Source organism: Centruroides vittatus, unplaced genomic scaffold, assembly GCF_030686945.1.
Source record: "Centruroides vittatus isolate TY-2023 unplaced genomic scaffold, ASM3068694v2 contig_2634, whole genome shotgun sequence".
In the NCBI taxonomy this organism is placed as follows: Eukaryota; Metazoa; Arthropoda; class Arachnida; order Scorpiones; family Buthidae; genus Centruroides; species Centruroides vittatus.
Genome location: NW_027121678.1, coordinates 184,533 through 197,693, shown reverse-complemented (window position 1 = coordinate 197,693; position 13,161 = coordinate 184,533). Strand labels below are relative to the sequence as shown.

Here is a 13,161-nt window from a genome sequence, read left to right as displayed (position 1 = left end):
TGCTTTATGTAATTGTGATGTTTCTTGTTTTTTGTAGAAAAACTCTCGCAATGACTGTATTTGTTTGTAGTGAAGGTTAACTATGTCAATCAGGCCACGTCCGCCATCTTTACGTGGAAGGGTTAATCTTTCTGTGGCAGATTTAGGATGATGTTGTTTATGCTTAGTAAGTGTAGTTCTTGTTTTCCTTTGGAGTTGCTCGAGATCTGTGTGAGTCCAATGTATAACTCCAAAAGAATATGTGAGTACTGGGATGACATATGTGTTTATTGCTTTAACTGTGTGTTTTGCATTTAACTGTGTTCTGAGAATAGCATTTAACCTACTTTGGTATTCTTTAATTAATCTTTGCTTTATTTGTGCATGTTCTGTTAGTTTGGCCTGTTGGAATCCTAAATACTTGTAGAACTCGCCCTCTTCCATGGATTCAATAATGTCTCCATTTCCAAGTGCAAAATCTTCTTTCTTCAGGATTCCTTTTTCTATGTGAAGTGTTTTGCATTTATCTAGGCCAAATTCCATTTGTATGTCCTTGGTGTATGAATGTGTGATTTGTAGGAGTTGATGAAGTTGTTTTTGTGTGGATGCATAAAGTTTTATGTCATCCATGTACATGAGATGTGACAGTGTAAACTGTGTTGTTTTTTTCGTGTCTGATATTGTAACCATATTGCGTGTTGTTTAACATGTTGGATAATGGGTTCAGGGCTAAGCAGAACCAGAGAGGACTCAAGGAATATCCTTGAAAAATTCCTCGCCTAATAAAAATTTGGTTTGTTTGTATGGAAGCTGTTACTAACCCTGAGATGTAGTGTTGTTCTCCAGTGCTGCATAGTGTTTTGAAAGAATGCAATGAGTGATGGATGTATTTTGTACATGTGTAGGATATGTAGCAGCCAACTGTGTGGAACACTATCGAATGCTTTTCTGTAGTCTATATATGCCATGTGTATGTTTCTGTGTTGTCTGTGTGCTTGCCGTAGAATGACTGAATCTATGAGTAACTGTTCTTTGCATCCCCTGTGGTTTCTACGACAACCTTTTTGTTGTTCCGTAAGAATGTCGTGTTCTTCAACATGTTTGTATATTTTGTTTGGCAATACAGGATGTCAATAATTTGTAGAGTGTTGGAAGACATGTAATTGGTCTGTATTGTGTGGGGTCTGTGGTATTGTTGTTTTTAGGTTTCATGTAGGTGATGCCCTGAGTAAGAAAATTTGGCATGTCTTGTGGATTGATGATGATGTGTGTTAGGTGTTTAGCTAGTTCCTGGTGCAGTGATGTAAACTTTTTGTACCAGAAATTGTGAATGTTGTCTACACCAGGTGTCTTCCAGTTGTGTGTTCTGTTAACAGTGTATTGGAAATCATGTATGCTTATTTCAGCACAGGGCATAGTTGGTATGTTGTGTAAGTTTTTGTTCTCTCTCCTCAATCCAGCCTGCTTCAGCATTGTGCGTGACAGCACTGGACCAAAGAGAAGACCAATATGTTGTGAGTTCTTCTTCTGTTGGTGTGCCACTGTGCTAGTGTATCAGTGTTTGCTTTGTTATTAATTTGTCTGTAAAAGAGTTTTTCATTGTTTGTAAATAATTTATTTTGTTGTTTTCGTAGTGTACATGTTTTGTATCGTTTGAGTCTACGTGCTTTGGCAGCAAGTTTTTGTTTTAGTGTATCAATGTATTCTGTAATGTGTGTGTTGTGATGTTCATGTTTTGTGTGTGTTTTTATTTTCTTGAAAATGTTTTTGAGCTGTTTCCTTAATTTGGGTGTTATGTTGCTTTTAGTGTATTGTGTCAGCCTGCCTAATTGCTGTCTAATGTCATTTATTTGTATTTCTATTCTTCTCTGCCAGGCAGGCTTGTGATAGTATTGTGTTTTCTGTGTATTTGTCTGTGACTGTACTTTCAGTCCATGGTGTGTCACTACTGTGACTGCCCCAGCATAAACTAATGTATGAATGTCTGCGTGTGTAGAAATTGAATGAATGTAGTGTGGTAGTAAGTGAGTGTTTACATAATTTAGTGTTTTTCCTACTTCCTTTGACGTGTTGATTTTTGGTATTCGTGGTCGTTGTGTGGGATCTGTGCCTGTATATTTAGTGAGTGTTTCCTGAAATATAAGTGAGAGCGTATTAACTAAATCCATGTCTATGTTATCAGTGATGGATGAGGAAGTGTCTGTAGTATCATTAGTGGTAATTGTTGTATGTGTGTTATTATCAATGCTTGTTGCTGGATTATCCTGACAGGTTACATGATCTTCATTAATGTTAGATGTTTCTGTCTGTTGATGTATTTGATCAGCAACCTGTTGTTTGATAAGTTCAAGTGTTGTTTGTGGAATAAGGTTGTTGTGTATAATTGTTCTTTTTTGATCAACAACCCTTTGTTCGGTGACAGTGAGGTGAGGATACTGTTGTGTGAATCTATGGTGTAGTTGTTGTCTGTATGCTGCCATGTTTGTTTCGAGTTTTGTGATTGTGTAGTAAGTACGGATGATAAACTCGTTCATTTCTACTGTCCATTTCATCCGTTGGCGTGGTTTTCCAGCCTTTGTGGTCTGTGGATGCATTGCCACAGAAACACCAAGGCTGGGTTGGTTCCTCACATCTGTTGAGGGCATTGCAGTAGCCATGCTTGGGCCGGTGCTGCTTTCGCCACCGGTAACCAAGGGAGACTGTGGCCTATTTTTCGAACGTGAGCCTCTGCCTAACCCACGAACGCGGACCTTGTTAACCCGGGCGACGTCCGAGCCGGTATCACACTTTGATCTAGTTATTACCATAATAAATATCTCCACAGAATGTGGGTGTGGTCACTCTTAGCTTCATTTCTCCCCATAGACCTTACTGGCATGGGTGTCCCTACCAGGAGCTTGTGCTCCAGCCTGCATTGCCCTATGGATCAGTAAAATTACTGGGCTCTCCCACCACGACCAGGTGGTGACCACGGGAGAGTTATTATTATTATTATGTTGGGTTAAGCTAGATATACTCGGTTAACACCGGTGGCTAAGTACTATGCCGGACCAAAGTCAAGGCATAGTAACCAAAACAGAAATTAAAGAAGTGTATCAGTGTGTGTGTCTGTATTCAGGAATTTTCTCACAATATGACATGTATTCAATATAGTGGCCTTCTGTAGAGTGATATATGTGTTTCTATTCAATTCTAATGTGCCCAGGCTTTTGTGTAGTGTGTGTGGTATGACACCTGTAGAGGAGAGAACAACAGGTACAATAAGCACCCTATCCATCCTCCACAGATGCCTTATTTCCTGGGCGAGTTCTGTGTACTTGCTAATTTTTTCAGTGCATGCGTTTTGTATATTGTGAGTGTTTGGAATGGATATGTCTATAATGTATGTGATTTTATTGTGTTTGTCAATGAGTGTGATGTCTGGTCTGTTGTGGTAAATTGTTTTATCTGTGATTATGGCTCTGTCGTAGTACATTTTGTGCGTGTTGTTTTCCAATACTGTCTGTGGAATGTATTTGTAATATGGTTCGTGGATGTCTACTAATTTGTGTTTCCTTGCAAGCTCTTGGTGTATTATATTTGCTACTTGATTATGTCTGTGTAAATAATCTGTTTGTGCCAAGAGCTTGCAACCAGAGGTGATGTGTTGTATAGTTTCTGGCATGATGTGACATTTTCTGCATGTGTCATTTGTGAGTGTTGCATCTTTGAGTATGTGTTTTCTGTAGTTTTTAGTATTTATGACCTGATCCTGTATGGCAATCATGAATCCTTCCGTCTCCCCAAAGAGGCATCCCCGAGCTAACCAGCTGTTTGACGCAGTTTTGTCAACAAAATCCTGGGCCAGATCGTAAGGATGCCTGCCATGGAGTGCCTTTCGAGCCCACGATTGCTTAATGGTGTCTATGCTTTTTATATGTTGTGTTGTGTCCATATGATGTGAGTGTAAGTTTAATGGTGTGTTATTCGAGTCTGCTAGAGTTACTGCTTTATGTAATTGTGATGTTTCTTGTTTTTTGTAGAAAAACTCTCGCAGTGACTGTATTTGTTTGTAGTGAAGGTTAACTATGTCAATCAGGCCACGTCCGCCATCTTTACGTGGAAGGGTTAATCTTTCTGTGGCGGATTTAGGATGATGTTGTTTATGCTTAGTAAGTGTTGTTCTTGTTTTCCTTTGGAGTTGCTCCAGATCTGTGTGAGTCCAATGTATAACTCCAAAAGAATATGTGAGTACTGGGATGACATATGTGTTTATTGCTTTAACTGTGTGTTTTGCATTTAATTGTGTTCTGAGAATAGCATTTAACCTACTTTGGTATTCTTTAATTAATCTTTGCTTTATTTGTGTATGTTCTGTTAGTTTGGCCTGTTGGAATCCTAAATACTTGTAGAACTCACCCTCTTCCATGGATTCAATAATGTCTCCATTTCCAAGTGCAAAATCTTCTTTCTTCAGGATTCCTTTTTCTATGTGAACTGTTTTGCATTTATCTAGGCCAAATTCCATTTGTATGTCCTTGGTGTATGAATGTGTGATTTGTAGGAGTTGATGAAGTTGTTTTTGTGTGGATGCATAAAGTTTTATGTCATCCATGTACATGAGATGTGACAGTGTAAACTGTGTTGTTTTTTTGTGTCTAATATTGTAACCATATTGCGTGTTGTTTAACATGTTGGATAATGGGTTCAGGGCTAAGCAGAACCAGAGAGGACTCAAGGAATCTCCTTGAAAAATTCCTCGCCTAATAAAAATTTGGTTTGTTTGTATGGAAGTGTTACTAACCCTGAGATGTAGTGTTGTTCTCCAGTGCTGCATAGTGTTTTGAAAGAATGCAATGAGTGATGGATGTATTTTGTACATGTGTAGGATATGTAGCAGCCAACTGTGTGGAACACTATCGAATGCTTTTCTGTAGTCTATATATGCCATGTGTATGTTTCTGTGTTGTCTGTGTGCTTGCCGTAGAATGACTGAATCTATGAGTAACTGTTCTTTGCATCCCCTGTGGTTTCTACGACAACCTTTTTGTTGTTCTGTTAGAATGTCGTGTTCTTCAACATGTTTGTATATTTTGTTTGCAATACAGGATGTCAATAATTTGTAGAGTGTTGGAAGACATGTAATTGGTCTGTATTGTGTGGGGTCTGTGGTATTGTTGTTTTTAGGTTTCATGTAGGTGATGCCCTGAGTAAGAAAATTTGGCATGTCTTGTGGATTGATGATGATGTGTGTTAGATGTTTAGCTAGTTCCTGGTGCAGTGATGTGAACTTTTTGTACCAGAAATTGTGAATGTTGTCTACACCAGGTGTCTTCCAGTTGTGTGTTCTGTTAACAGTGTATTGGAAATCATGTATGTTTATTTCAACACAGGGCATAGTTGGTATGTTGTGCAAGTTTTTGTTCTCCTCCTCGATCCAGCCTGCTTCAGCATTGTGCGTGACAGCACTGGACCAAAGAGAAGACCAATATGTTGTGAGTTCTTCTTCTGTTGGTGTGCCACTGTGCTGTGTATCAGTGTTTGCTTTGTTATTAATTTGTCTGTAAAAGAGTTTTTCATTGTTTGTAAATAATTTATTTTGTTGTTTTCGTAGTGTACATGTTTTGTATCGTTTGAGTCTACGTGCTTTGGCAGCAAGTTTTTGTTTTAGTGTATCAATGTATTCTGTAATGCGTGTGTTGTGATGTTCATGTTTTGTGTGTGTTTTTATTTTCTTGAAAATGTTTTTGAGCTGTTTCCTTAATTTGGGTGTTATGTTGTTTTTAGTGTATTGTGTTAGCCTGCCTAATTGCTGTCTAATGTCATTTATTTGTGTTTCTATTCTTCTCTGCCAGGCAGGCTTGTGATAGTATTGTGTTTTCTGTGTATTTGTCTGTGATTGTACTTTCAGTCCATGGTGTGTCACTACTGTAACTGCCCCAGCATAAACTAATGTATGAATGTCTGCGAGTGTAGAAATTGAATGAATGTAGTGTGGTAGTAAGTGAGTGTTTACATAATTTAGTGTTTTTCCTACTTTCTTTGACGTGTTGATTTTTGGTATTCGTGGTCGTTGTGTGGGATCTGTACCTGTATATTTAGTGAGTGTTTCCTGAAATATAAGTGAGAGCGTATTAACTAAATCCATGTCTATGTTATCAGTGATGGATGAAGAAGTGTCTGTAGTATCATTAGTGGTAATTGTTGTATGTGTGTTATTATCAATGCTTGTTGCTGGATTATCCTGACAGGTTACATGATCTTCATTAATGTTAGATGTTTCTGTCTGTTGATGTATTTGATCAGCAACCTGTTGTTTGATAAGTTCAAGTGTTGTTTGTGGAATAAGGTTGTTGTGTATAATTGTTCTTTTTTGATCAACAACCCTTTGTTTGGTGACAGTGAGATGAGGATACTGTTGCGTGAATCTATGGTGTAGTTGTTGTCTGTATGCTGTCATGTTTGTTTCGAGTTTTGTGATGGTGTAATAATTACGGATGATAAACTCGTTCATTTCTACTGTCCATTTCATCCGTTGGCGTGGTTTTCCGGCCTTTGTGGTCTGTGGATGCATTGCCACAGAAACACCAAGGCTGGGTTGGTTCCTCACATCTGTTGAGGGCATTGCAGTAGCCATGCTTGGGCCGGTGCTGCTTTCGCCACCGGTAACCAAGGGAGACTGTGACCTATTTTTCGAACGTGAGCCTCTGCCTAACCCACGAACGCGGACCTTGTTAACCCGGGCGACGTCCGAGCCGGTATCACACTTTGATCTAGTTATTACCATGATGAATATCTCCACAGAATGTGGGCGTGGTCACTCTTAGCTTCATTTCTCCCCATAGACCTTACTGGCATGGGTGTCCCTACCAGGAGCTTATGCTCCAGCCTGCATTGCCCTATGGATCAGTAAAATTACTGGGCTCTCCCACCACGACCAGGTGGTGACCCTGGAGAGTTATTATTAGTTATTATTATTATTATTATTATTATTATTATTATTATTATTATTATTATTATTATTAAGTGCTTGTTTTGTATATTAATTTTTTTATAATAAAGTTTTATAATGTTTTCTTAAGATTTCTACAAAAAATATTTATAAAGCATAAAATCTTTAATAATGTTTATAAAAATCTTGATATTTTATAAAAGTAACTGCTTTGTAATTTTTTAATATTTAGATGATTATTATTATTATTTTTTTAAATGGAGATAACATCAGGTATATACAGAGTTATAAATAACTAGGACAAATTTAAACTAAAATATACAATATATACACATTTTTTATAACAATCTATATTATAATAATTAAAAAAAATAGTAAGAGTAATAAAGTCAAACTGAAATGTATGTAATTTAAATTACTGGCCAAACAGGAAGCTTCATTTCCCATTGTAGGACCCAAACCAGCTCTCAGTATTTCTTATAATACTTTTTATAAAGCTGTCAAAGAATGCAGTACCTCCAATCATTCTAAATAGTAGAGGTTAACTCCTGGTTTAAAGTAGAGCAAAACATTTTTGCTGAATCTGCTAAAAGAGCAAACTAAGGATCTTTTAACTTTTGACAGATATCATGTTCACATTTTGGTAAGTGTTGTGATTAGTTTTGATCTCTTTCTTAAACATCTGTGCTGACTGAAACTTTACTCCTCAGCTTTTTGCTGCTTTTATGTATCTCATTTGTGAGTGTAGAGATCTTTGATCAAGTAGATTTGTTCATTTGGATTCCACTTTGTTGAGCCCTAATGAGGTCCCTTGGCTTTCTTTCAGAAATCTACTGCTTTTTTTTAAAGTGATCAGATTTCTGAAGCAATTTCTCATGGGGTACACAATGGACCTTTTAGGTTGAGGTGCATTTAGCCTACTGACCCACTCTGTACAATAATAATGTCATTTAATTTGCATATTTTATGTCAATTAATTAATGTATATGTAAATTAAAATATATTTTTTTAAATCACATATTTTATTCATTTGATCAAAAAAATATTTGTTAATAGTTTACAACATGTCTATGAAAATACAGTCGACTCCGCATAAGTCGTAACCCGGATAACTCAACACTATCGGTTAAGTAGTCAGTTTCTGTGGTCCTGGCCTACTTACATAGGCATTAATGTTAAAAAACTGCAGTTTACTTGACATGGTTTAACTCATCACTACTGGATAAGTCGACATACTTTTGCTGTCCCATACTCCAATAAGTCGCACCCCCTCCTGAAAAAATGAATTCACTCCGTGTGGTGCAAACTCATTTTTTTTCAGGAGGGGGAAACGATTTATTTATTAATATATATATATATATATACATACATACATATGAATAAAAATGCCTTAACATTTTATGTATTTTTATGTATAAAATAACAACAGATAAACAAAAAGAAAATATACAACCTACATCAATGTCACATCAGAATCCAATTTTGCATTTTCTCATGCTAGAGGCATTAAGAATCCTTAGACATTACTTGCCAACAATTGACAATTGCAAAGATGATGTTTTCAAGGCATTCGTGATCGTTGAAAAAGAAAGTTGAGACAGTTAAGTGCTCAAAACACTAAACGAATTTTTCAGTTTTTCATCTATGGAGTAATTGTAAATGGAGGACACAATGTATTATAAGTCTATACTACTGTTTAATGCACTACTGTATTTTCCTAATTGTAGTTTTGTGGTTTTTTTCCAACTTCACTTTAGTCGTCACATCGGATAACTCAACACATTTCCACTTCCACTTGGGGTGTTGACTTATGCAGACTCGACTGTATAACTGATGAAAGGTCTTATAGTTCTTTAAAAATGTTTAATCTTAAAACAGCTGTTATGTTTTATGCTATTTTGTATCTGCTGTGATTATATTTAAAATGCTGAAATATATATATATATATATATATATATATATTATATATAATATAATTATGTGTAATTAATTTTCTACCATATGTGTTCAAGGAATTTGTGGAATTCATTACAAGAATGAAACATGTGTAAATGTAATCAAATCAATTAATAATAGCAAAAATATTTTGCAATAAGCTAACAATTTTTAAATAAATTAATCAGTATATTAAGTTAAATTCAGTGTATTGTATTAATTAATACAGTAATATCCTAATTAATTCTTAAAAGTTTTATCAGTACATTATAAATTTATATCTGTATTTTATAACATTTAATTGCTATTATTTATCTCAGTGATGCCCAAACTATGGCCTCCTGGTCAAATCTGGCTCACGAGCATATTTGACACATCATTTATAAATGATACAAATAGGCTTACTTAATATGTTTACTTTTTGTATTTATAGAATATACAAAATAATTTAATGAAGTATTATTGAAATATAATTAATAATATAAAATGTTATACTTACATTGTAAATGGCTGATGATTCAAGGCACTATAAAATAATAAAAATATATATCAATACTTTTTACATATGACTTTATTAACTGTTAGTAAATAAACTATTACTATCCATAAAATACTATGTAAAAAGTTTAACAAACTTTATTCTGAAAATGATGTATAAAATGAAAAATAATTTACATCAGTTTGAGAGAGAAACATTTTTATACAAAAATCTGAGATATTTGTTTGTAAAATTTTATAAATTTGTTAAATTTTCTAATAACTAAATATTCATTTGTTAATATAATATTCCACTTATTAAATGATGAAATTTGTTACACCAAAAATATTTTACAAATAAAAATAATGAATTTCTAAAATATATAGTATAAAGATCCAGAAATAAAATAGTTAATTGTAAAATAACATATTAATTTTTTAAAAGAAAAATGACAAGATTTATAGAAAAATCACTAAAATTTTCATCAAATGAAAGATTTTATAATGCATATAAAAGTTCCATTTTTTTAAAAATCATAAATGTCTTCAAATATAAAAATGATTTAAAAAAACTAATATTTAATTTTTTTAGAGGTTTTAATCATTTTAGAGATAAATTATTGTAAATCAAAATATTATAGTTAAGTTTATTAATTGGAAATTAATATTTATATTGCTTTTTAGATAGAAAAAAGCATTATTTATAATTGCTATACAGCTTATGTAACTATTCTAAAAATCTTTTTAAACGTACACTTATTTATGTTAGTGACTTTTAAAATACAGTAAATATTCATATTTAATTAACAAAATTAAAGAAATATCCATTAAATATTTTTAAAAATTATAGATTGTAAAGTTTAGGAATTTTTGTGCTCATATCAAAATTAACTGTGTGCTACATTGGTTAATAGATAACATAAATAAATTTTTCTCAACTAATACACTTTTGATAATATACATTAAAAAAGTTTTAAATTAAATAAACCTACGCGTACAGTCTCAAAGTTTTAAAAATTATTTCAATTTATTTTTTAGCTAAGTTTATTTTCTTATAATCTAAAAAATTTTTAGTGTAGATTAAAATAACATTTAAGTATTTTAAAAGAAACATATTTTGCGATTACCGAAGAAACGTTAAGCAAATAAACTTTAAAATATTTGATAACTCGGATAATTTTAGATACTCCAAAAATAAACTGCCATAAAATTTGTCATCAAGTATTCAATTATCAATAACAGAATTTTGAGATTAAAAAGTTTTGTTATATTAATATTATATACAATATTTTTAAAAATTTAGAATTTTATTTGTAAATTATTTTGATAAATAAATTTAACATAGAATTTTTTATATTAAGTAAATTAGTATTTCATAATTATTTCTGTTATGATTTATATTTTTAAAATATGTATAAATTTAAAATTTTACTATATAAATCGAATCTACAAAAATTAAAGCTTATTTTGAAAATTTTGTCATATGATCTAATTGATTTATAAACAATATACATTTAAGGTAATTAAATTAAAATAATTACTTACTCATCAGGAAAAGGAATTGACTGTATTAGCTGAGACAAACTTTTTCTCCAATCTTCAAAGGTCGATCTAAAAACATGTAAAATAGGAATTTAATGATATGTAGGGCTCGCATCAATTGAAGAGTTGAAAATCAAAAGTGCCAAAAAAAAAAAAAAAAAATCAAAATTAATGTAATTGTTGTGAAATGATGTACAAACCAAGCATAAAATTTTTAAAAATCTGTATGCCTAATTGTACATGAATAGTTCTCCAGAGATTGCAATAACTCTCAGTACCCAAGAATGAGCAGTGTTTTTCTCAATTTCCTACATAAAAAATAAACTTTTGGCACTTAGACACTTTTAACTTTTCAATTATAAAAGAATATCACCCAATCCTATTTCATTATGCAATGAGCACACGTAGATCAGAGTAATCTCGAAAATTAAATATGAAAATAGATGAGTTATGTAATTTGATATATCAGAACCGTTGATATTGTGAGCTTAAATTAACTCAAATTTGTCACACTGATATTATTTTTCAAGGTTAATAACAAAAAATAAAAAACTGGAATTTCTTTATTTGTACACCTTTGTTATACAATAACATTGATTTTTAATAAAATGCATGGAAAATATAATAAAATAATTAAAAACTAATATACGTATTATTAAAATATTCAGCTCCATCATTTAATGCAATTTCCCTCGAAAGATGTTTCTAAATTTTGGAAGTATAACAAAATTACTAGACGTTAAAATATAATTGCTATAGACACACTATAACATGAACAAAATAATGTATGGACAAAAAATAATTATTTTTAAAGAATAAATAATAAAAAACTTAACATTTTTAACAATATTGTTTTCAAACAAAATCTTCAAATCTCAATTTCATGATCTGCTTGAACTCTTGCAATTGAAACACTCTTTCAACTAAAAGATGTATTCAGTAATTCTTAAACCAGTTAAAATCACAAATCATTTGTTTTGTCATATTGATACAATCATGAACCAAAAATATTATTGTGTCATTAAAAAATTAATTTAAAGATACTCTTATGGTTTTCTTCCCATAAACTAATGAATTTAACATTTAGTAAGCACAGATTTTTTTAAATAAAAACACAATACTGGTAGCATTCTCAGAGTTTAAAAGCATTATTGGCATAAAACTAATTCCATTAGAAACATTAGTAATACCATGAAAATCCTTGAAAAAAATGCTTTAATGCAATATAATGATGACAATTCTCTACTAAACCCCTGAAAATATATGTTCAGAAAAAATATTTTTTTAAATTAATTTTATGAATAAAAATAATTACAAATTTTTAAATACGCACTAGAGCTTTTTGCATTCCTAAAAATGTACGCAAAATCATACAATATAGAGTTGCATGTTATAAAAGAAGTTCTGTTCCCAGAAAGCTAAAAGAAAAAATTGTAAAACCTCTTATTACAATAGGGAGTTTTGCTTTTCTTTTTTTTTTTTTTTTAATAGTTAAAATCTTACAATGCATAAAACCAGCTTAAACATTAAAACTGTAGATTAAACATAAAACAGAATAAAAATTAATTTTCATGAGTAATTTTTAGTATTAATGAAATGAATCTGGCAAAATGTATCACCACACAATAACACAAAATTTTTTGCTTGTTGGCTGAGAATATAAAAAATTCCGAATTTGGAATAAAAAAGGCAAGTTAAGGAAATCAAAGGATTTTCTATTTACAAAATGAGTTGTCTAAAACTCATGGGCTGCCTGTATGTGGAAATCTTAAAAATCATATAGTACAGTTAATAAAAGAAGAATTATCGGACTGAAAACTGATCTATTCAATTTTACTGGTCAAAATGAGTGATATTAAAAATTCAAAAAAATTAGTTAAGAGTATTTTTGTTAGATTCTTTTTCTTTAAACAATGAATGCTAGTTAATTATTCTAATTACTGCATCAATTAAATAACTATATTTTGTAAATTTTTACAATTAAATTAAAATACATAAAAGTTAGTTGCTAAAATTAGGCTTTTATAATTATAAAAACATCTTCAATAAGGTTTGGATTTGATTCTTTTTAGCAAATTCTCACGAAAGATGTTTTGATTTTGTTTATCACATCATTATGAATATGAATATAATACTTTATTTTGCCCAAAATATTTTTTATTTTAACATTTTCAAATGAACATTAACAATGTTATTAATATGTTTATAACAAAACACATTCTTTTATTATTTATTCAAAATATTATATAAAATTGCTTATCATTTACTGATTACAGAAAAATTATAGTTCATTAATG

The 13,161-nt window shown here is 31.6% G+C and overlaps 1 protein-coding gene across 1 annotated transcript in view; it reads right to left on the bottom strand.

Annotated features, from left to right (window-relative positions):
• The window catches only part of LOC136971598 (C-Maf-inducing protein-like), a 52,021-nt gene that overhangs the window by 12,178 nt on the left and 26,682 nt on the right, over positions 1–13,161 (bottom strand). The window contains exons 11-12 of the mRNA XM_067266064.1: positions 10,868–10,933; positions 9,345–9,371 (exon numbers count right to left, since the gene is read on the bottom strand). Of these exons, the coding sequence (XP_067122165.1) occupies positions 9,345–9,371; positions 10,868–10,933 (93 nt within the window). The remainder of the gene's footprint in view (positions 1–9,344; positions 9,372–10,867; positions 10,934–13,161) is intronic.